Source organism: Lynx rufus, unplaced genomic scaffold, assembly GCF_022079265.1.
Source record: "Lynx rufus isolate CCGP_SWC_20201006 ecotype Redwood Valley unplaced genomic scaffold, mLynRuf1.p SCAF_8, whole genome shotgun sequence".
Taxonomy (NCBI): Eukaryota; Metazoa; Chordata; class Mammalia; order Carnivora; family Felidae; genus Lynx; species Lynx rufus.
The window spans coordinates 105,962,945-105,986,546 of NW_025814896.1; the positions used below are offsets into that span (position 1 = coordinate 105,962,945).

At 41.3% G+C, this 23,602-nt stretch overlaps 1 protein-coding gene across 1 annotated transcript in view; it reads left to right on the forward strand.

Annotated features, from left to right (window-relative positions):
* Nucleotides 1-21,871, forward strand: part of KCNG3 (potassium voltage-gated channel modifier subfamily G member 3) — a 42,568-nt gene extending 20,697 nt beyond the window's left edge. Inside the window, exon 2 of the mRNA XM_047069803.1 lies at nt 20,294-21,871. Coding sequence (XP_046925759.1) covers nt 20,294-20,939 — 646 coding nt within the window. The 3' untranslated portion in view covers nt 20,940-21,871. The remainder of the gene's footprint in view (nt 1-20,293) is intronic.
* The last annotated feature ends 1,731 nt before the right edge of the window (nt 21,872-23,602 follow it).

Genomic DNA, 23,602 nt, shown 5'->3' on the forward strand with positions numbered 1-23,602 from the left:
ATTTTTTATTTTTTTTTAAGATTTAATTTTTAAGTAATCTCTATACCCAACGTGGGCTCAAACTCATAAGCCCAAGGCCCCGGGTCCCACACTCCACCCACTGAGCCAGCCAGGCACTCCTGCTTCCTCTTTTTTTTCTTTTCAATGTTTATTTTTGAGAGGGAGAGAGAGAGAGTGCGCGAGCAAGCTCGGGGGAAGGGCAGAAAGAATGAGGGAGAGAGGATCTGAAGTGGACTCTGTGCTGATGGCAGAGAGCCTGATGCGGGCCCGAACTCACAAACTGCAAGATCATGACCTGAGCCGAAGTCGGATGCTTAACCGACTGAGCCACCCAGGCGCCCCACTTTTTTTCAGTGATAAATAAATCTGTTATGGACACTCTTGTACAAGAGTTTTTATGGACATTTTTTTTTTTTTTCCTCTTGGACAAATACCTAGGAGTGAACTGTTGGATCATGGAGTAGATGTATATTTAACTTTTAAGATACTGACAAACTGTTTTCTAAAGTGGTTGTACTATTTTATACTCCCACCAACAGTGTATGAGAGTTCCAGTTGCTTTGTGTCCTCACTAACGCTAGGTCTTGTCAGTCTCTAATTTTGGCTGTTCTAGTGGGAGTGTATGGCATGTCATTGTGGTTAATTTGCATTTTCCTGATTACTAGTGAAGTTGAACATCTTTTCATATTATTTTTTGCCATATGCATTTCCTCTTTGTGAATTGTATGTTCATATCCTATGCTTTTTTTTCTATTAAAAATTTTTTTTAGTTTATTTATTTATTTTGAGAGAGAAAGAGAGAGAGCCAGGGAGGGGTAGAAAGAAAGGGAGGGAGAGAATCCTAAGCAGGTCCCGTGCTGTCAGCCTGGAGCCCCACGTGGGGCTTGAACCCACGAACCACGAGATCATGACCTGAGCCAAAATCAAGGGTCGGACTTAACCAACTGAACCACCCAGGTGCCCCTATTTCTATTTCTTTCTTTTTCTTTTTTTTTTTAATTTTTAAAATTTATTTTTATTTATTTATTTTTTGAGAGAGAGAGAGAGGGAGAGACAGAGAGAGAGAGAAAGCATGAGCAGGGGGAGGGGCAGAGACAGAGGGAGACACAGGATTCGTAACAGGCTCCAGGCTCTGAGCTGTCAGCACAGAGCCCGATGCGGGACTCAAACCTACAAACCGCGAGATCATGACCTGAGCCGAAGTTGGATGCTCAACCGGCTGAGCCACCCAGGTGCCCCTATTTCTATTTTTTTCTTAATGATTAATTATACATCCTGGGTACTGATTTCTGTCAATTATGTAAATTGCAAATATTTTCTTCCTGACTGTGGCTTGCCTTTGACTTTATAGTGTTTTTTTGGTGTACAGAAGCTATACAGTTTAGCATAGACAAATTTATCAGTATAGTCCTTTATGGTTTGCGTGTTTTATTATTATTAAGAAAACATCTATCTTTAACATTATAAGGATTCTGGTATATTTTTAAATATTTTCCTAAAACTGAAAAAATATTTAGAAAATTTATGTAACTTTTATTTTTGAATTTGGCCTTTAATCTATCTAAAATTATTTACAGTGTGAGAGATCTAATTTTTTTCTTTTTTTCTTTTTCTTTTTCTTTTTCTTTTTCTTTTTCTTTTTCTTTTTCTTTTTCTTCTCCTTTTCCTTTTCCTTTTTCTTTTCCTTTTTCTTTTTTTAATGTTTATTGATTTTGGGGCGGGGGGTGGGGTGGCAGAGAGAAGGGAAGGGAGAGAGAATCCCAAGCAGGTTACACCTGAGCCTGACACAGGGCTCGATCTCATGACTATGAGATCATGACCTGAACAGAAATCAAGAGTCAGACGCTTAACTGACTGAGCCACCCAGGCACCCCTAATTTGTTTTTTTCATGTGGATAACAGTTTCCTCAGCACTGTAGAATAGTCCAGTATTTACCCCACTGATGTGGAGAGCCTTGTCTGCCATGGATCCCATCTCTGTGAGTATGTGGACTTCTGGGTTCACCCTTCTCCCCATTGCTTTTTGTTGCCTTTTTTTTTTTTCTTGGTGAGTCTTACTAGGGGCAAGATATCATTAATCTTTTCATGGAAACAGCTTTTGGTTTTGTTCTTCTCTTTTTTGTATCTTTGTGTCCTTTTTATATTTGTGTTTTTTGATCTTTATTACTTTCCTGACTCTTTGTTTTCCCTTCTGCCCCCTAGTAGTTCTGTTTCCGAGTCATACAAAATTTGCTTTAATGAAAACTCATTTCAGGAAATCATTAACTCATTGATTGTGTCATGTGTTTTAGTCCATCAGAAGTCTATCTAGGGCATGGGGGCTATGGCCACACTGTTTCCCAGACTGGACGTGCCATGCTGTACCACCATCCACGAAGTATAAGAGTTTCAGTTATTTCATATCCTTGCCAATGTTTGGTGTTACCAATTTTGGGTGAATAGTAATATCTCATTGTGGTTTTAATTTTCATTTCCCTGATGATGAGAATATTGATCATGTTTTTCATGTATTTATTGGCCATTTATATTATGTGAAGTGTTCAAATACTGAGCATATTTTTTTAAATTGGGCTTTTGGTCTTTATTACTGAATTACAGGAGCTCTTTATGCATCCTGGATACCAGTCCTTTGTCAGATAAATGTTTTGCATGTGTTTTCCTCTAGTGACTGGCTTGCCTACTCAGTTTCTTTCTTTTTTTATTTATTTTGGGACAGAGAGAGACAGAGCATGAACGGGGAGGGGCAGAGAGAGAGGGAGACACAGAATCGGAAACAGGCTCCAGGCTCCGAGCCATCAGCCCAGAGCCTGACGCGGGGCTCGAACTCACGGACCGCGAGATCGTGACCTGGCTGAAGTCGGACGCTTAACCGACTGCGCCACCCAGGCGCCCCGCCTACTCAGTTTCTTAATGGTGTCTTTTGTTGTACATACAGTAGCCCCTCTCCCAACTGCAGTTTTGCTTCCCGCAGTTTCTGTTACCCACAATCAACCACGGTCCAGAAGTAGATGAGCCTCCTTCTGACATCAGAAGGTCAGTAGTGGCCTAACGCTATGTCACAGTGCCTACATCATGCATCTCATTTCATCTCATCACGTGAGGCTTATCATCTCGTATCATCACGAGAAGGATGAGTACAGTGCAGTAAAACATTTTGAGAGAGAAAGGGGGAGAGAAACCGCAATTACATGACTTGTATCGCAGTATATTGTAAAAATTTTTTGATTTTATAATTAGTTACTGTTGTTCATCTCTAATTGTGCCTAATTGGTAAATTAAACTTTATCAGAGGTACGTATGTATAAGAAAAAACATATATAGGATTGGGTACTATCTGTGGTTTCAGGTATCCACTGGGGTCTGTCTGGAATGTATCCCCCATGGATAAGGGAGGACTAAGGTACCAAAGTTTAATTGTGATGAAATCTAACTTACCAATATTTTCTTTTATGATAAGTACTTTGTCCTGTGTACAAAAGTTGTACGCAAATCACAAAGATGATTCCTGCATTTTTCTTCTAAAATTTTTATGATTTTAGCTTTTATACTCTATCTAATATATTATCTTTATTTTTTTTTAATTTTTATTTATTTAGTAAATAGTAAATTTAGTAAATTTAAGTAATCTCTATACCCAACATGGTGAGAGAGTGAAAGAGAGAGAGAGCATGGGAGAGGCAGAGAGAGAGAGGGAGTGAAAGAATCCCAAGCAGGCTCTACCCTGTCAGCGTGGAGCCCGATGTGGGGCTCGAACTCATGAACCATGAGATCATGACCTGAGCTGAGATCAAGAGTTGATCACTTAACCGACTGAGCCACCCAGGCACCCCCTGTTTGTTCCTTTAAATCAACACAACAAACACAACAATGCAGTCACTAATGATGAAATTTATTATACCATTTATTCAAACATTATCGAATACCTCATGATTAGGCACTAAAGTGATTTTTAAAAAGACAGACTCCCCCTCCCCCCCCCCCCAAATCCCTCCTAGCTGGGGAAACAGATAAATACACAATCATGTCACAGTGTGGTATGTGCTATGCTAGAGGTAAACACTGACTGTTTTCAGGGGCATAGGAGAAACCCAGTCATGCTTAGAACCTAAGGTGAGGCTTTCCAAGGGTGGTGATACTTAGCTTAGATTCGAAAGTCTGGTTGCTGTTAGCCAGGATGGGGGGGTTAGATGTGCAAAGGAAGAGGCATGAGAATGTTTCACATTGCCTGGAACAGATGGTGCAAGGCGGTGAGTGACATGATCTGGAGCCTTGTATGGTGTGATCATGTATTCAGCTTCTATCTGATGATAGTTGGGAGTCAGTAACTCATTACTGGGAGTTGAACATTGCTGCTTTTAGTGCTGCAAATGTTTTGTATCCTTGACTGTAGAATAAGACAGTTAACTTGTTTCAGTAAGACCTAACTTCTGCATATTTTAATAGCCCTATGATTGATTAAATCTTTTGTGTGTATGTTGTTGGAAGTTTTGTGGGAAAAGTATCATTTATGTCCTGATGTTTGCATATGGGAACCTGGTACACAGTAATTAAGCAAAAATAACTCAACCTAAGTTCTGGACTTACTGTTTACCTGTGGTTAGAAAATAGCAAATAAAGGAGAGCCTGGATGGCTTAGTTGGTTAAGTGTCTGACTCTTTTTTTTTTTTTAATTATTTTTGAGAGAGACAGACAGGGTGAGGAGGAGAGAGGGAGACACAGAATCCGAAGTAGGCTCCACACTCTGAGCTGTTAGCACAGAGCCCGATGCAAGGTTCGAACTCATGAACTGCAAGATCGTGACCTGAGCCAAAGCCAGAGGCCTAACTGAGCCACCCAGGCTCCCCAAGTGTCTTTCTCTTGATTTTGGTTCAGGTCGTGATCTCTCAGTTTGTGGGATCGAGCCCCATGTGGGGCTCTGCGCAGACCGCACAGAGCCTCTTTGGGATTCTCTTTCTCTCTCTGCCCCTCCACTACTTATGAGTACGCACATGCACACACACACTTTCTCTCCTCTCTCAAATAAACTTAAAAAAATAGCAAATAATGATATTAACATGAAATACCTCACTTTTGAAAATGTCGTTCTTTTGAAATTAATTTTGAGTGGCTTTGCAGGCAAAAACATTTTTGACATCAAAATGATAAAATGCCATTACAGAAAAGAAATGACATCCATTTTTATGAGATGATCTTGTCTGAAGAGGAGGATGGTCTCCTGATGTCACTTCCTGTTTCTTAATTCTTTTACTAATGAATTGCCAATTAAATAAAAAGGGACTAGAACCCATCTAGAGAGTTACATATGGAATGGGAACAGAACAGATTGATTTTCTTACAGTGTTTAGATGGATTTGTGTTGTTTGAGGCGGTGGTGAAGGTGCTGGGAGAGATCACTATGCCTGCAGATGAAGGGGGTCCACCTGCTGTGGACACTCAGGTGGCCTGGAAGGGCAGGTGCTGATCAGTTTGGATTTCTATTGCTCTTATCTCTTGGAAGTTTTTTATTTATTTTTTAATTTTATTTTTAATTAAAAAAAATTTTTTTTAACGTTTATTCATTTTTGAGAGACAGAGAGAGACAGAGCAGGGAAGGGGCAGAGAGAGAGAGACACAGAATCTGAAACAGGCTCCAGGCTCTGAGCTTTCAGCACAGAGCCTGACGCGGAGCTCGAACTCACGAACTGCGAGATCCTGACCTGAGCTGAAGTCGGGCGCTCAACCGACTGAGCCACCAGGCGCCCCCTTGGAAGTTTTTTAGTAGTGAGACTTGTAACCACAGATTGTGGGTCTCTGTACTTGTAATTGTATGTCCACTGAACATGGTAATCTTCTAAAAGCATATTCCTTAGCAGTTGGTGAAGAGAAGCCAGCCCAATGGTCCTGACTTGGAGAGCCTCGGCTCAGACCAAAATGCAGATGGTTTCTTCACAGTCACAACAGAGCTGAGGTCCTTAATTAGAGGGTAATGAACATGAACACTGAAGAAAGTGCTGATGCAATTCTTTACATAATTTCACTCCGAAAAGATGATTTCTGTCTTTCCATCTGTTAGGAAAATGAAGAGAATGGTTCAGAGTGGCCATCTCTTGTAGTGAGATTTTTCAGTTTAGGGACAGCCTGGTTCCTCTGCCTCATACATCTCTCCAGGAGGTTTGGGACAGTGATGAATGTCTGTCGAGTGCTGGGCATCTGCTCACATCCTTGTAGCCCGATTCTCTGCCCCTCACTGCCAGCCAGTGGCAGGGTCTTGCTGAAGGCTTCTGGCATCTATCTCCTATCATTTCATTTCATTTCATTCCATTTCACTCCTATCATCTACTAGTTTGGGCCTTCCATGTGTCTTGCCTGTTGTCATAGCCTCCTGACTGTTTGCACACTCCAGCCATCCCATAAACTCCTGCCTGATGCATATTCCCACAGCCTGCTAGGCCACTTCCCAGCTCACGGTTCTGGCACCATGCCCAGCACATAGTAACCTCTTAAGAAATGCTTATCGAATGAATGAATCCACCTGTTGCCAAATCTTTAATGGGTTCCCTTTGCCTTTAAAGCTGTAACTTGAGGAGCACCTGGGTGGCTTAGTAGGTTAAGTGTCCAACTTTCAGCTCAGGGCATGATTTCTCGGCTCATGAGTTTGAGCTCTGCGTTGGGCTCTGTGTTGTCAACTCAGAGCCTGTGTTGGATCCTCTGTCTGCCCCTCCCCTGCTCATGCGCTTGCTCTCTCTCTCAAAAAAAAAAAAAAAAAAGGGGGCGCCTGGGTGGCGCAGTCGGTTAAGCGTCCGACTTCAGCCAGGTCACGATCTCGCGGTCCGTGAGTTCGAGCCCCGCGTCAGGCTCTGGGCTGATGGCTCGGAGCCTGGAGCCTGTTTCCGATTCTGTGTCTCCCTCTCTCTGCCCCTCCCCCGTTCATGCTCTGTCTCTCTCTGTCCCAAAAACAAATAAACGTTGAAAAAAAAAAAAAAAAAAAAGGCTGTAACTTGTCTATCATAAGCCATCAGCTTCACTGTAAGGCTTCTGTGTACACACCCAGCCATAATTCCCACGTTCACCACCCCGCCCTTCCCACTACACATCTCACTTTGCAACCAGGCGAGGCTCCTGTTCTCTGAGTGCCATGGTGCTTTTCTGATTCTGTGCTTTTTCTGACTTGGCTTGGGTGGCTCAGTTGATTAAGCATCCAACTTATTGACCTTGGCTCTTGGATCACGGTTCATGAGTTTGAGCCCTGTGTCAGGCTCTTTGCTGGCAATGCAGAGCCTGCTTGGGATTGTGTCTCTCCCTCTCTCTGCCCCTCCCCATCTCGTGCTTGCTCTCTCTCTCAAAATAAATAAATAGGGGCCCCTGGGTGGCTCAGTTGGTTAAGTGTCCACCTCTTGGTTTCGGCTTAGGTCATGAACTCCCGTTTCATGGGTTTGAGCCCTCTGCACTGATGGTGCGGGGCCTGCTTGGGATTCCCTCTCCCTCGCTCTCTGCCCCTCCCCTGATCACGCCCTCAAAAATAAGTAAACATTGGGGTGCCTGGGTGGCTCAGTGGGTTAAGCATCAGACTCTTGATCTCAGCTCAGGTCTTGATCTCATGGTTGCATGAGTTCGAGCCCCACATCAGGCTCTGAGTACTGACTGCATGAACAGAATCTGCTTGAGATTCTCTCTCTCTCCCTTTCTCTGCCCTGCCCTCTCCCCTGAGCTCTCCCTGTCTCTCTCAAAACAAATAAACTTAAAAAAATAAAAATAAAAGATAAACATTAAAAAAAAGTAAAAAAAAAACTTTTTAAAAATCACATGGTTAATACTTGAATACATTCCAGTTGTGAAAAATTCAACTATTCATGGATGTTTATGGTGAAAAATGGATTCCTACCCTTACAATCCTCTACTTGCCAATTTCCCTCTTCCTTTTGGGATCACCACTGTTAATAATATGATCCCTTGGCTCCTTTCCTGGGTACATATGTACCTATAACATGACATGGTGTATTTAATGCACCAACCTCATAGTCACTTTAATAAATGGTGCCCATGATCATTGCCATCACATAAACTTCAGGCTCCAATTTACCTTTCCATCTTCTTAAATGTAGCTGCTTTTACGTCTCTAGGTTTACCCAGTACTTTCCTGCCTTTGCTTGTGCTGGTCTTTCCATGACAAATTAAATTGCCACTTTTTCAAAGAAGCCTTCCATAGTCCCCTAGGTGAAGGAAAACTTACCTTCTGCTGAACTTCATGTAGTTGATTACAGCATTTACCACTTTCTACATTTTATATTTGAGTTTATATGGGTAAGGTTGTTGGAGATAGCATGTCTTACCATTTTACTAAATTAAAAAAAATTTTTAGACTAAGTTATAGTCTTTCTTTTTCTTCTCCTCCTCCTTCTCGGGTTTACCAGTTTATTGAAGGATGTGATAAAGGATACAAATCAACAGCCAGATGAAGAAATACATAGGGCAATATATGGAGAAAGGGCCAAATCTCCACGTGTTCACAAACTCAGAAGCTCAGAGCTTGAAATTGTTATCTTTTTCTAAAAAATGATCTCCGTGCCCAGCATGGGGCTCAAACTCATGATCCTGCGGTCAAGAGTCAGATGCTGTATGTACTGAGCCAGCCAAGCGTCCCCCAAATTGTATCTTTTTTAAAAAAACTTTTTATTTTGAAACAACTTCAGACTCACAAGAGGTTGCAGAAATAGCATAGAAAGTTCTAGTGTACCCTTCATTGAGCTTTCTCCAGTTAACATCTTATATAACTATAGTTCTATCTGTAATTCCTCTTTCTAGACCTCTCTGTGGCTCTATAGAGTCTGGTGTGCTCATGGACTTAGAATCACAGCCAAGTAATAGATTGTCATCCCAGCCTTACTACAGGACGTTGGATTGCCCTGGCTTGTACGGACCTGTCTCAGGAGACTCAGATCGAGGCCTTGGACATTTCCTGACTCTCTTCATGAACATTTGTTTGACCCACCAGGCAGGGAGGACAAGAAAGTGTTCTGAGATACATGCCCACACCTGGGATTTATTTCAAAATAATACCTGCGGAGGGACGTGGATGCGGGTGTGTGTATGGAAGAATTAGCTATGAGCTGATGGTTGATGGGACTGGGTACGTGGGGGTTCATAACACCATTCTGTCTTCATTTGTATGTTGAATGGGTCTCGATTTCCTCATTTCGAAAGTTAGCCCCCTCGTCCCCCCTACACACACCGCCACATTGCCAAAGCATCATAACCGTTTCTTCCTTAGGTTTTAGAATCCATCTCTACTAAGTCACACTAGCAGGACAGAGTTCCTAGCAAGATACTCAGGTTCTACTACAGTGCACTTAATTCATGTATTTGGGTTGAAAATGGGACTGATTATTATGCCTGAAGGAGAAGGTCAGGGTTATTTGTTAATTGCCTGTGATTTTCACAGAAACACCCTCTGATGTTTGATGGATTTATATATGGTGAATAGCCCCTTGTCCTGGCAGAGCAGGTACTGTGACCCTTGGATGTATAGTCAAGAATTTGGTTGTTCCTTTGTAGAAGATCACTCGTCCCTATTTGTAAAGAGAAAATGTGGATCTGGTGCCCATGTTGTTAAAATAGAGGACAGAGAAGTGACAGAGGAGAAACTATGCTGTGCAGTTAGGAGGTAGAGCCCCATTTTACTCAGGCAAGGGAGAGAAGTGCATGCTCCTGTCTACTAAGTGGGGAGTAAAGGAGCACGGGCAGCCCAGTGCCTGTGGTCATAGGGAGAAGACGTCCAGCAGCATAATAGCAGCTTCTTTAAACCTCCCGTGAGAGAGCCCAGTCCTGCATAGCAATCCTCAACTCCCAGGGCCTTTCTATTTATCACTATTCCATATCCTGCCACATATTCTAAAGAAATCGCCATCCAAACACAGGCATGAGTAAGCACAGTAATATCAACGGAGGAACATAAAGTAACAAGTATACATTGATTACAGCAATAAGGAAATACATAGATCCCAGCCAGGACTCAACGTAGTACACAACCAATGAGTATATATTACTTAAACAATTTTTTTCCCCAACATTTATTTACTTTTGAGAGAGAATGAGCGTGAGCAGGCGAGGGGCAGAGAGAGAGGGGGACAGAGGGTCCGAAGCCAGCTCTGTGCTGACGGCAGCGAGCCTGATGCGGGGCTTGAACTCACAGTGAGATCATGACCTGAGCTGAAGTCGGACGCTTAACCAACTGAGCCACCCAGTTATTATTATAATAATTATTACTAATATTATATATATGTGTTTGTGTGTGTGTGTGTGTGTGTATATATATATATAGAGAGAGAGAGAGAGAGAGAGGGAGAGTGTGTGGGCAGGGGAGGGGGCAGAGGGGAGGAATTTCAAGCAGGGTCCATGCTCAATGTGGAGCCTGATGCAGGGCTCCAGCCCACCACCCTGTGATCGTGACTTGAGCCAAAATCAAGAGTCAAATGCTCAACCGACTGAGCCACCCAGGTGGTCTATGAATATATATTATTAATCTACCATTTATTAGCTGTGTGGCATGAACAAATGACTTCTCTGCTTCAGTTTCCTCATTTATAAGTGGTGAAAATAGCAAAACTTACTGCATTTAGTTGTTGTGGATTAATTAGTACATGTATATTTAGAGGAAGATGCTTGGTACTTGAGTGGGCCCATAATCTGTTTTTATTTATTCTCATTGATCTAGATTGGAAGATAAAAAGATATGAATGGTATGGATTTTTTTTGGTATGGATTTTTTAAAGGTAATTAAAGTGCACAAGAAAAATCAAGATTTGTTTAAAAAATTCTGGTATTTTTCCCATTTAACTTATTGTTGTGGGGAAAACTCTTGTAGGGATATAAAAGACATTCTAGGTAATGTGGTGAACATTGATGTGCGGTTTGTTGGAAATTTTTATTACACCATGTATTATTACACTCTCTGTGCCTGTTAGAAATGTGATTGGAAATGCGTTATACATTTAAGTCTGAAAGCTTGGGGTAGGAAGGGTGTGCCCTTTGTGGCGCTCCTGGGGTTGTGCTGGCTGGTTCAAGCTGCTGACAACTCCGTCATGGTGATTGCTCTTCTATTTGGGCACGCTTTTTACTTTTTCTTAAAAAAAAAAAGTGTTTTTAAATTGGAAAAATAATATGTGCACACAGTCAAGCATTTAACAGTACAAAAGGGATTGAAAGTAAACAAGTGGGTTTCCATCCTGCATCAGGTTCCCAGGCTCTCTTCCTAGAGGCAGAAACTGGTGTTACCAGTTTCTTGAAGTAGCCTTCCAGAACGTGCATGCGTGCATACACATACATTCACACAATTATAGCATGATTATGTACTGTTCTACATCTATACATCTTGAAGAATGTTTCACATCAAAGCTCAGTAATGCACCTTATTCCTTTCCATGCCTACACAGTATAAAGTCCTAAAGTTGCCGATAACTGGGGTGCCTGGGTGACTCAGTCATTTGAGTGTTGGACTGTGCTGACAGCTCGGAGCCTGGAGCCTGCTTCAGATTCTGTGTCTCCCTCTCTCCCTGCCCCTCTCTCGCTCGCACTCTCTCTCTCTCTCAAAAATAAATATTAAAAAAAAATTTTTTTAAATAAATTGAACCCTTAAAATCCTATTCCAGTTTAAAGATAATTTGAAGTTATTATGTCAGAAATATACCTGCACCCCCGTGTTTGTTGCAGCATTATTTACAACAGCCAAGACTTGGAAACAATGTGTGTCCATTGACAGATGAACGAATGAAGAAAATGTGGCATATATAATGGAATATTATTCGTCCATAAAAAAGAAGGAAGTCTTGCCGTTTGTGACAACATGAATGGACCTTGAGGGCATTTTGCTAAGTGAAATAGGTCAGACAAAGAAAGATAAATACTGTATATCTTGGGACACCTGGGTGGCTCACTCGGTTAAGTGTCTAACTCTTGGTTAGCGCTCAGGTCATGATCTTGCGGTTTGTGGGTGGGAGTCCTGGGTCAGGCTGCACGCTGACGGTGAGGAGCCTGCTGGGGATTCTCTCTTGCTCTCTCTCTCTCTCTCTCTCTCTCTCTCTGACTCTCCCATGCTCGTGTTCTCTCTCAAAATAAATAAGTAAACTTAAAAAAAAAAATACTCTATAATCTTATCTATGGAATCCCAAAAGGCCAAACTTTATAGATAGAACAGTTTGATGGTTGCCAGAGGAGGGGCGTGGGGGTAGGAGAAATGTGGGTGAACGTGTCAAGAGGTACAAACTTCCAGTTACATGATCAGTAGTTCTGGGGATGTAACGTACAGCATGGTGACTATAGTCAACGGTACTGTGTTACTGCAGTACCGAAAAGTTACAAAGAGAGTAGATCTTAAAAGTTCTCATCTTAAAAAATACTTGTAACTGTGAGGTGATGGATGTTAATTAAACTTACTGTGGCAGTCATTTCGCAGTATATACATAGACCAAATTGTTGTGTTGTACAGCGAAAACTAATGCAATGTTATATATCAGTCATGTCTCAGTAAAACTGGAAAGAAATAGAATAGAAAACATTTTTAAAAGATAATTTAATAGGAAAAAGTTATTGGGATTTGAATTAATACAACATTTTCTTATGTTGTATTATACATTGTGATATTGTTCTTATTTTTAATATAGCTTTGTTATAATTACATATGTATAGATGTGCATATGCATATAAGTGTGTAAAATATATAATGTGTGTGTAATAACTATTTCAGATGGTTCTCTGTTCTCTTGTATGTTCTCTTGTATGTTTGTATAGTTCATTTAGCTTTATCAAGTCAACTATCCAGTAAAAACATTCAGTCGTTGGCTGTTTATATATTTTTCTTTTCTCTTTTTTTGTTTTCAAATTTTTTAATGTTTATTTTTTTTTGAGAGAGGGAGAGAGAGAGAGACAGACAGAGTGTGAGTGGGGGAGGGGCAGAGAGAGAGAGACAGAATCTGAAGCAGGCTCCAGGCTCTGAGCTGTCAGCACAGAGCCTGACACAGGACCTAAACTGATGGACCGTGAGATCATGACCTGAGCCAAAGTCGGACACTTAACTGACTGAGCCACCCACGTGCCTTTATATTTTTCTTTTCTTTTTCTATTTTATTTTAATTTTTTTAATGTCTGTTCATTTTTGAGAGACAGAGACAGAGTACGAGCAGGGGAGGGGCAGAGAGAGAAGGAGACACAGAATCCGAAGCAGGCTCCAGGCTCTGAGCTGTCAGCACAGAGCCCAACATGTGGCTTGAACTCATGAACCGTGAGATCATGACCTGAGCCAAAGTCGGATGCTTAACCAACTGAGCCGCCGAGGTGCCCCTATTTTCTTAATTGTCCCTGTGGTATTGAATTTGAATCAGGTTCTTCTTGGTGCACATCACAAGAGCAATCACCTTAAATCCTTTTGAGGTAAAGCAGAATAAGTTACCTAGTTAATTAATGACAGGGCCAGCACCATTTTCCCCCCATTTGCCAGCATGGCTCAGTGGTCTGAGGCTCTGGCTCCAGTCTCTGGTAGGTTTGAATCCCACCGCTGCCTTTTTTTTTTTTTTTTAATTTTGATTAAAAAAAAACCCGTAAAATTTACCATTTTAATCATTTTTGTATGTACATTTCAGTAGTGTTAGGTATATTCATGTTGTTGTGAAATAGATCTCCAGAACATTTTCATCCTGCAAATCTGAAACTCTGTGCCTGTGGAACAATAATTCCTCTTTCTCCTGTCCCCCTAGCCCCTGATAACCACCGTTCTACTTTCTGTTTCTATGAGGTTGACTACTTTAGATATCATAAAAGGGAAATCATACAGCGTTTGTCTTTTTGTGGCTGAATTATTTCACGTAGTATAATGTCCTCAAGGTTTATCCATCTTGTAGCATGTGACAGGTTTCCTTCCTTGGCAAGGCTGAATAACTCTCCATCGTATGTATACACTACATTTTGTTTATCCATTCATTGTTTTTATTTTTTATAAATTTTTATTTCTTTAACATTTATTCATTATTGAGAGACAGAGAGACACAGAGCGTGAGCAGGGGAGGGGTAGAGAGAGAAGAGACACAGAATCTGAAGCAGGCTCCAGGCTCTGAGTTGTCAGCACAGAGCCCGATGCGGGGCTCAAGCTCACAAACTGTGAGATCATGACCTGAGCCGAAGTCGGTTGCTTAACCAACTGAGCAACCTGGGCGCCCCTATCCATTCATTTTTTTTTTTTTTTTTTTTAGTGTTTATTTTTATTTTTGACAGAGACAGAGAATGAGCGGGGGAGGGGCAGAGAGAAAGGGAGACACAGAATCCAATGCGGGCTCTGTGCTGCTAGTGCAGACAGGGCTTGAACTCAGTGAACCTCAAGATCATGACCTATGCTGAAGTCAGACACTTAACCGACTGAGCCACCCAGACACTCCATGTCCTTTGCTAATTTTTTAATTAGGTAATTTGATTTTTGTTGTTGAGTTGTAGGAATTCTTCGTATACCCTGGATTTTGACCCTTTATCAGATATATAATTTGGAAATAACGTCCCCCATTCTGTAGTTTGCCTTTTCACTCTGCTCACAGACTGTGTCTTCTGATGCACAAAAGTGTTTAAGTTTGATATCGTCCCATTTGTCTTTTGGTGTCTCTGCTCTTGGTGTCATATCCAAAAAATCATTGGCCAAGTCCAATGTCATGACGTTTTTTCCCTATGTTTTCTTTTAGGAGTTTCATAGTTTGAGGTCTATAGTCCATTTTTGAGTTCATTTTTGTGTATGGTATAATACCAGGGTCCAATTGAATGGATGTTTTTGATGGTGTGCTTCAATTATCCCTTAAGGGTCCAGAAGAACCAGAAGGCTTCTTGTGCCTGTGGAGTGGCCATCCCAGGCTCTTGAGTTCGATCAAAGTTATTTACGTCATACTGGACAAACATCTGTTGAGTACATGCTAAGTGTCTGATGGGTCTGGGAAATAAGAGAAGGAGACAAAACAAAAACAGTAAAATAACAACTAGAATAAAGATAATAAAATAATAAAAAATTCACATCTCTGGGGTGATGTGAATGCTCTGCATCTCTATAGGAGTTTAGATTATAGAGGCTACGCATTTGTCAAAACTCCGTGAATGTACACTTAGGGTTTATGCATTTCATTGCATGTGAAGTTTACATAAAAAAAAGAAACAAATATTGAACTCTAGTTGATGATAAGCACTTTGAAGTTTTTAGAGACAAGTGCATTTCCCTCTTTAAAAAAAAGAAAAAAGATATTTTCATCCTGCAAATCTGGAACTCTGTGCCTATGGTGGCGCCTGGATGGCTCAGTTGGTTGAGCGTCCAACTTTGGCTCGGGTCATGATCTCACCGTTCTTGGGTTCGAGCCCAGTGTCAGGGTCTGTGCTGACGGCTCAGAGCCCGGAGCCTGCTTTAGATTCTGTCTCTGTCTCTGTCTCTTTCTCTATCCCTCCCCTGCTTATGTGCTCTCTCTCTCCCTCTCTCCCTGTCTCAAAAATAAGCAAACATTTAAAAATCAATCAAAATACAAAAAGTAATAGATGCGTAGAGAGGTTAATAGATGATAAGCAAGTATATTTAAAGTGAATTTGCTCCCTGCTTGACATGTTTCATAATAAAATGTTGACGAAAGAAGATGAGCAGGTGGTACGCAGAGACTTACCTTTACCCCACAGAGCATAGTTAATGGCCACATGCGTTTTGTCAGGGTGGGAGGGTGAACGGTAGAACTGGTTAGTACTGAAAGCATCTGCTCCCTTTTGGAACCTCTGGACAAATGTGCCTTCTATCACGGGGGATCAGTTGAATGACTGATGCTAGCCAGCAATTGGCTGTGGTGCTCCAGTACCTACAGGAAGGAATATGTTTTACGTTGTAACTTAAGGTACAATTATACGTAACCAAAGCAAAAATTTCATAGAACTATACTTTGCATTCTGATGTTTGCTATTCAATTTTTGGAAGAAAAAAAAAAAAAAGGCCAGTTTTGATCCATTAACGGGTTAAGAACTGACAGTTTGAAAAATGCTGCTGTAACACATAAACCATGGAGACCGAAAGATTGACACACATCATTTCACGTTCACAGTGAACGTTGCCATCAAAATCGTTAGCATCTTTAAATGTTTCTTAGAGCTTCAAAGCCCAGGGGAGCTGGGTCTCCTTACACATGCCACTATAATCTCAGTTGTGTGACCTTGGAAAAGATGTTTAAATTTTCAGGCTCAGTTTCATCATCTGGAAAATGGAGATATTAGGGGAAATGCACACTTCATAGCCCTCTAGAAAAGGATTCAATGAGGTGATGTCTGTAAAGTGCTTAGCACAGTGCCCAGCGTTGAAAGGCTCCAACAGGTGGTGAATATTTTTATTAGCCATGAATTCACGAACTTCTGTGTTTGGGCCTCAAAAGAAATCAAAATGGGCTTCAGTGGAATATGGTGTCCCTCGGTGTCTTCTTTAGTTCTTTTTTCCCGTTTGTTTTTTATAGAAGTGACCTTTTGGAAGTACCCACTTGTTGGCTGTAGCTAGCACTCAGTAAAACAGTACTCCGTTTTCCAGCAGTTGGTGGTGGTGGCTTTGGCGAGAATGCCATTTGGAAACATGGGGAGTTTTGGCAGGCTTTGTCGTGTTTGTTGTTGGAGACTGCCTTGGCATAGTCCTGGGTGAAGGAGGGATGCCTGGGGTTTCTCACTGATTCATCCCTTTGGCAGAGAATTCTGGATAAACTGCATCTGACTTGGGGGGGTGGGCAGGAAGAGCCCAGAGGGCCTCATTACAAAGGAGTTTACCTCTTTGAAATTCCCTTACCGACAGTTTATTCTACACCATTTCTATTTCCTCCTTTTTAATCCGAACAACTTTGGCTCCTGGTGGAAATAATTAGAACACGTGCTGGTATTTTTGGCACAATTGGCATTTTTGCTTTTCTTAATTTAGTGGAATGTGAGGGTTTTATTGCTGGGAGGGCCCTTGCAAGACCACTGTGAGTCTGCCGCTTGATAGGCCCCTTCGGCAGGCCTTTGGCAACAGGTGGGGCACTCCTGCTCCTGTGTGGCTAGAGGAGAGACACAGTACTTTAGCTGTAGGACTGGGGCGTTTTAACCACAGCCAACCTGAGAAAATGATCGCTATCACCACTGTGTGCTGCTGCAGTCTCTCTTTTAAAAAAAAAAAAAATTTTTTTTTTAATGTTTATTTATTTTTGACAGAGACAGAATGCGAGTGGGTTAGGGGCAGAGAGAGAGGGAGACACAGAAGCAGAAGCGGGCTGCAGGCTCTGACCTGTCAGCACAGAGCCCGACGCGGGGCTCGAACTCACAAACCGTGAGATCACGACCTGAGCCAAGGTCAGACGCTCAACCGACTGAGCCACCCAGGCACCCCTGCGGTCTCTTTTGAGTATTCATCTTTCTATGTACTGTATTTACCAGCTTATTACCTAGAATAGCAGCCAATTTAGCAATCTCAGTGGCTTAACACAACCAAGATTTATTTGTTGCTCACATATCATATCCAATCAGAGTCAGGGTGGAGAATGTCTGTCTTTCTCTATACAGACACTCAGGGGCTTGGGCTGATAGGGGCCCCAAACATCTTGTAGCCATTTAGGGGGACTCATGACTTCCAGGTTGCCATGGCAGGAAGAGAATCAGCATTCACTCTTCAGTGTTTTTGCCTAGAAGTGATAGAGTCATTTTGCTCATAGTTCATTGGTCCATACTGGTCGTATGACCCTGCCTAACTGCAGGGGGACTGGAAATATGGGGGAACCTATGGAATATTCGATGAGCATTACCAAGGAGAGGTGATATGTGGTATTATGTGTGTTAAAACTATATATTGAGGGGCACCTGGGTGGCTAAGTCGGTTGAGCATCTGACTTTGGCTCAGGTCATGATCTCATAGTTCGTGAGTTCAAGCCCCACGTTGGGCTCACTGCTGTCAGCCTGTCAGAGCAGAGCAGGCTTTGGATCCTCTGTCCCCCTCTCTCTGCCTGCCCCTCCCCCACTTTCACTCTCCCCAAAATAAATGAATATTAAAAAAGAAACTACATATTGAAAAAAATGCAGCTTCCGATTTTCTAGATCTGCCAAGTTTCATTTAATCTCCCAATTTTCTAAGCCTCCAGGTTCAAAGAGGCCACCATGGCAGCAGCTTTTACTGATGGCCTGGTAGGGACAGGGAAGCTGCTGCCAATCGCAGAGTTATGGGATTCATGAGCAGAGCAGCAGATAATACAACAGGGAAATGGCGGGGGCAACTGTGACTTCTTCTGCTGACTTGGTGTGGTTACTTCGTGTGGTAGGCTGAAAAATCCTCCCCCCTTTCTTTACCCCATAGATAGCAGGTCCTGATCCCTGGAGCCAGTGGGTGTTACCTATATGGCATCAGGGGTTTCGCAGATTGCTTAGATTAAGGATCTTGAGTTGGGGGTTATCCTGGATTAGCCCAGTGGGCCCTGAATGCTGTCACATGTATCCTCATGAGAAGGGAGCAGAGGGATTTGACACTCTGACAGAAGAGGAGGAGGCAGTGGACCATGGAGGCAGAGACTAGAGTGACATGGCTACAAGCCAAGGAATGCCCACAGCCATCAGAAGCTGGAAGAGGCAAGGAGTGGATTCTCCTCTAGAGCCTCCGAAGGGATTGTGGCCCAGTAACTGGGGGATGGGGCAAGAGTGAAAATTTTCTTTCCATACTCTCTTTTTTCTTTCTTTTTTTTAAAAGTTTTTTTTTTTTAATGTTTATTCATTTTTGAGAGAGAGAGAGAGAGAGAGAGAGAGCACGCACGAGTTGGGAGGGGGAGAGATAATCCTAAACAGGCTTTGTGCTTGTCAGTGCAGAGCCTTACATGGACCTGGAACCCACGAACCATGAGATCATGACCTGAACCGAAGTGCAGAGTCAGTCACTCAACCAACTGAGCTACCCAGGCGCCCCTCCTTACTCTCTTTTCTCCTCTTTTAAATTTAAACCATGTGAATCTACTACCTATTCAAAAGAAAGCAAATAAAATTAACCTTTACAGTTCTGCCAACCCTATAGTAAGGGACCATGGTTCATTTTATTGTGATCTTGTGGAATGCACAACTTGTGATCTGTGGAATGCACTTGTCATTCTTTTCAGAATGTTGCCCCCTGGGCCCTCCCATCCCACCTACTCCAATTTCTTCTCTCTCTCTTCTGGTGTTCGGGGGGGTAAGTCAGTGGTGGGAAAGAATTATGTGGAGAAAAATAAATGATGCTGTAATAATTACAACTTTTGCTTAGAATTTCAAAAGGTAATTTGATTAAAAATTACCTCAGAATTACCTCCCTTTCTGGATCAAGGCTTCCAAAACAGTGTGCTGAGATTTAATTTCCTCAGCCTTGAGGAGTGCAGGCGAGGGCCAGGGTAGCCAGAGCCCAACCCCCAACGCCCCCGGCTGGTGGCTTCTACTTCGAGAATACTGCCCGTTGCTGACAGTGTGCTATGTAAATACTATTATTTTCAATGTGCGCAGTGATGTGGAAAGGTTGGTAAATACTGCTCTAGGTAAACTGTGGCCTTATATTTTAGAATATGTGTTGCATAAAACCACCTATGGAAAACAAACAAACAAACTTGCTGGATCTTTGGGGAAAATTTAGTGATCGTTTTGCTCCAGTGCAGGAGTCCTTAGCCTTTTTTCCACCACGACCCTTGTGATGAGGATGGTCATGACCCGGTGGCCATCCTGGTGAGGGCACTGGCACTTTTGCATAGCCCAAAAAGCTGGCTCGGCTTCAGTGTTTCCCACACAAGCTCATAGGAAAAGAAAGTAGAGTAACATTTTAGGAAATGATCTTGAGTTCACTCTTATTTACCAAGAAATGAATTGATGAAAACTTGGATATGTCCACCATCTGTAGGAACAAAGGCATTCTGACCCACATCATAAGTGACGTCACAGTTGGGAACAACTGTCCTCACAGCGTAAGTAACATTTCATATTGTGGCTAGCTGCATATAAGGTAATTTTAAAACAACAAATAAGAGATCAAGTTTTTTAAAGAATTGGTGACAAGCAAAAAAAAAAAATAATAGTGGTACTACATGCAGTGTAAAAATAGAAACTTTATCAAGTTCAATTTTCATTTGAATTATATTTGTTGTTCTGTTGTGTCCTGGTGGGTCTGATGATGTTGGTAATGCTGTCTGTTCTTTATGTTTTCTGGAAAAAGTAACTGAATTAGTATGTCAATGTAGTATTATCTGAAGATATCTAAGAGCTGTTAAAATGCTTAAAAATAAAATGATCAATTCTCTCTTTGTTCTCTTGACAGGATAATTGAAGCTATCTGCATAGGTTGGTTCACTGCAGAGTGCATCGTGAGGTTCATCGTCTCCAAAAACAAGTGTGAGTTTGTCAAGAGACCCCTGAACATCATTGATTTACTGGCAATCACTCCGTATTACATCTCCGTGTTAATGACAGTATTTACGGGCGAGAACTCTCAACTCCAGAGGGCTGGAGTCACCTTGAGGGTGCTTAGAATGATGAGGATTTTTTGGGTGATTAAGCTTGCCCGTCACTTCATTGGTCTCCAGACACTTGGTTTGACTCTCAAACGATGTTATCGAGAGATGGTTATGTTACTTGTCTTCATTTGTGTTGCCATGGCAATCTTTAGTGCACTTTCTCAGCTTCTTGAACATGGGTTGGACCTGGAAACATCCAACAAGGACTTCGCCAGCATCCCTGCTGCCTGCTGGTGGGTGATTATCTCTATGACTACAGTTGGCTATGGAGATATGTATCCTATCACCATGCCCGGAAGAATTCTTGGAGGAGTTTGTGTTGTCAGTGGGATTGTTCTCTTGGCATTACCTATCACTTTTATCTACCATAGCTTCGTGCAGTGTTACCATGAGCTCAAGTTTAGATCAGCTAGATATAGTAGAAGCCTCTCTGCTGAGTTCCTAAATTAATGCATTGCAAATCAATTCTTGCACACACTTCGTTTGATAGAAAGAGTTGACTCTCCTTCCTAGTCATCATGTGCTTCTTGCTGGGTGAGTGCTGCAGTGGTACTACCGTCCTGTTGGCAGGGTAAAAATTACCCTTCCCAGCTGAAGGGATGAAAAAATGTACTGATAATGGAGTAAGTAGGATTGAGACCGTGAAGGGAAAACAATGACTCCTAGAATAAATTTTAGGACCTTATTTTATTTATGCCTGTCTTCTTCTTGCCTTGAACAATTACACTTTTTGTGTTTGTTTTAAAGTATAGTATTTGAACGTTTTAAAGCCAAAAGGTACCATTTTCCAAATGTTTTCCCATCTTATGAAATTCAGAAGAAGCTTGGAAGTTACAGTGTTTTTTTTTGTTGGAGAGTAACATTTTTATTTCTAAATGTTTTATAATCTCTCATATCAATGTCAGAAGTATCCTGGAAACATATGTCACATGCAGGAACTGTTTAACAAATACTTTAAAAATTTGGCCAAATTTTAAACTGTATAATGGAGCTAGATATGAGCAAGGATAGTATTTGAAAAACTTTCCTAGCATATTTCTCAATTCCCTGATTTGTTTTTGTTTCTATTATTCACCTTATCATACAGCTTTACGGAAGCTTGAGCATGTTTTCTTTTTTCCGTTTTGGATTTCTTTTATCTTTTTACTGAAGTGACTCAACAGAGTATTTCAGAATGAGGGGAGCTTGTATTGTTTTAGCATTTTATTGGAGTTCATTTTACTTGAATTCATTCACTGCTGTTACTAGGTGATAATTGTCCTAACATTCAGATGTCCAAACAAGAGTATTTCCAACATAGGAATGATAATAGAAATAGTTTGATGTTACAACCCATATTTATCTACTTCTGCTCTTAATTTTTTTCCGTGGGTTTAATAAGACTTAGCAGATGAAAGGATGTTTATGTAGCCTTTTTATACCAAAGTCATATTTAGATGTTGTCACGGGATTATCATAAAAAGAGAAATTAAATATTTCCTTACTCTTGGTTGCTATGTAGCTAAGCCAGTTTTAAGCCAGCTAAAAGCAGTGAATACATAATTGTTTGATCTGAGCTTCACCATGTTGAATTGCAGCTACACCAAAACTTCTTGTAACAATATTGAATAATATGCCACATTAATCTGGGTAGATTATTAGGATTAGATAATATAAAACTGTTGACTGTTTAGTGCTAAAATTTAGCAATATGAATTAAGATTTTGCTTTGTTAACCAGTTGCCGTAAAGAAGTTAATATATAAACACAAAAAATTAAAGTCATAGATTCACAAATAATTTAATGTTATAGACTGCAATTTAGTGGGAGTGGAGAGGGTGGGTGGAGAGGAGATGGGGCCTGGATATATTTATTACAGAACAGAAGTGTTCATTAAAAGACTATTAGCTATCATCTAGTTCAAACGTCAACTAGCACAAGTAGACAACCAGGGCAAGAGAGGATATGACTGTGGAGGAATGAGGGCCCAAACCTGGATGTCTAAAAACCTACTTAGCCCAGCAGCTTATTCTTAACACATGTTTAGGGTTTGAGAAAAGCGTCAAGAAGCCACACTTCTTTGCCATTGCCGTTGCTGGGGTAATAATAGTAAAACCATTCCTTTTCCCTAATTTCTGAGTTTATGTGACATTTTGGCCATGAAAAGAATCTCACCCCATCTTTTTTACCATTGCACACTGGTATGCTGCTTATTATATACTCAAAATAAATTCTGTTATTTATTGTCTACTTATTGTATTTTAATATATTTGAAATAAATGGCATGGATTTATTTTTTACCTATTTTGATTCAGGCCTTGTGGTTCATGCGAATAATATGCAGATGAAAGCATCCCCATATTACTAATAAAAATATGGCAGCCATCCATTTTGCTGGCACTGGGAAGCCTTCATGGAAATATGTCTTATGTCCCCAAATAAATTATAATTATCTTGAGGGCTGGGGCCCTCTTTCCGGCACACACCTTCATAGCCCCACAGCGTCTGTGACAGATTTGGGCACATGCTATCGTTGACTGATTTGGGGGGAGAGATTTCTGTGTGAAGAGGCAAGGAGAAGCCCACACCCACAAGTGCACATGTAGAGCCGCATGTGTGAACACACACACAGACTTTGAGGCTGCCCTTAAGGAACAAGAAATCTCCTGTTGGTGGTGGCAGACCAAGGACGTCTAATGACTAATCCAGCTACCCATTTACTAAGAATGGTGATAAGAAATTATAGAATACTTCATGAGTTAAGAGACTATATCATGGACATTGTAATTTTTGAGGAACAGAGGCGTTTTTCTTGAAACTTTTCCCTGAATGTTACTGCTTTTTAAAAAGCCATTCAGTAGGACGATTTTTTAGTTGTGCACTTGGACGTTTCTCATAACTCCATCGTCACAGCACAGATACTTTCATTAGGATCTGTGTTAATAAATACCAGTAAGTCAGATGTTATCCTAAATTATTAGAATGCTCAGTGAGGAAAGAGGAAACCCAAATGTTGGTTCTGGTTTTACCACATGTGAGATTGTAACTTAATCTTAGGTATATCTTGTTTTGTATCCTCTATGATGGTGGGTTTTTTTCCAGATTAAAGATACAAATTACAGAATGCCTTTAAA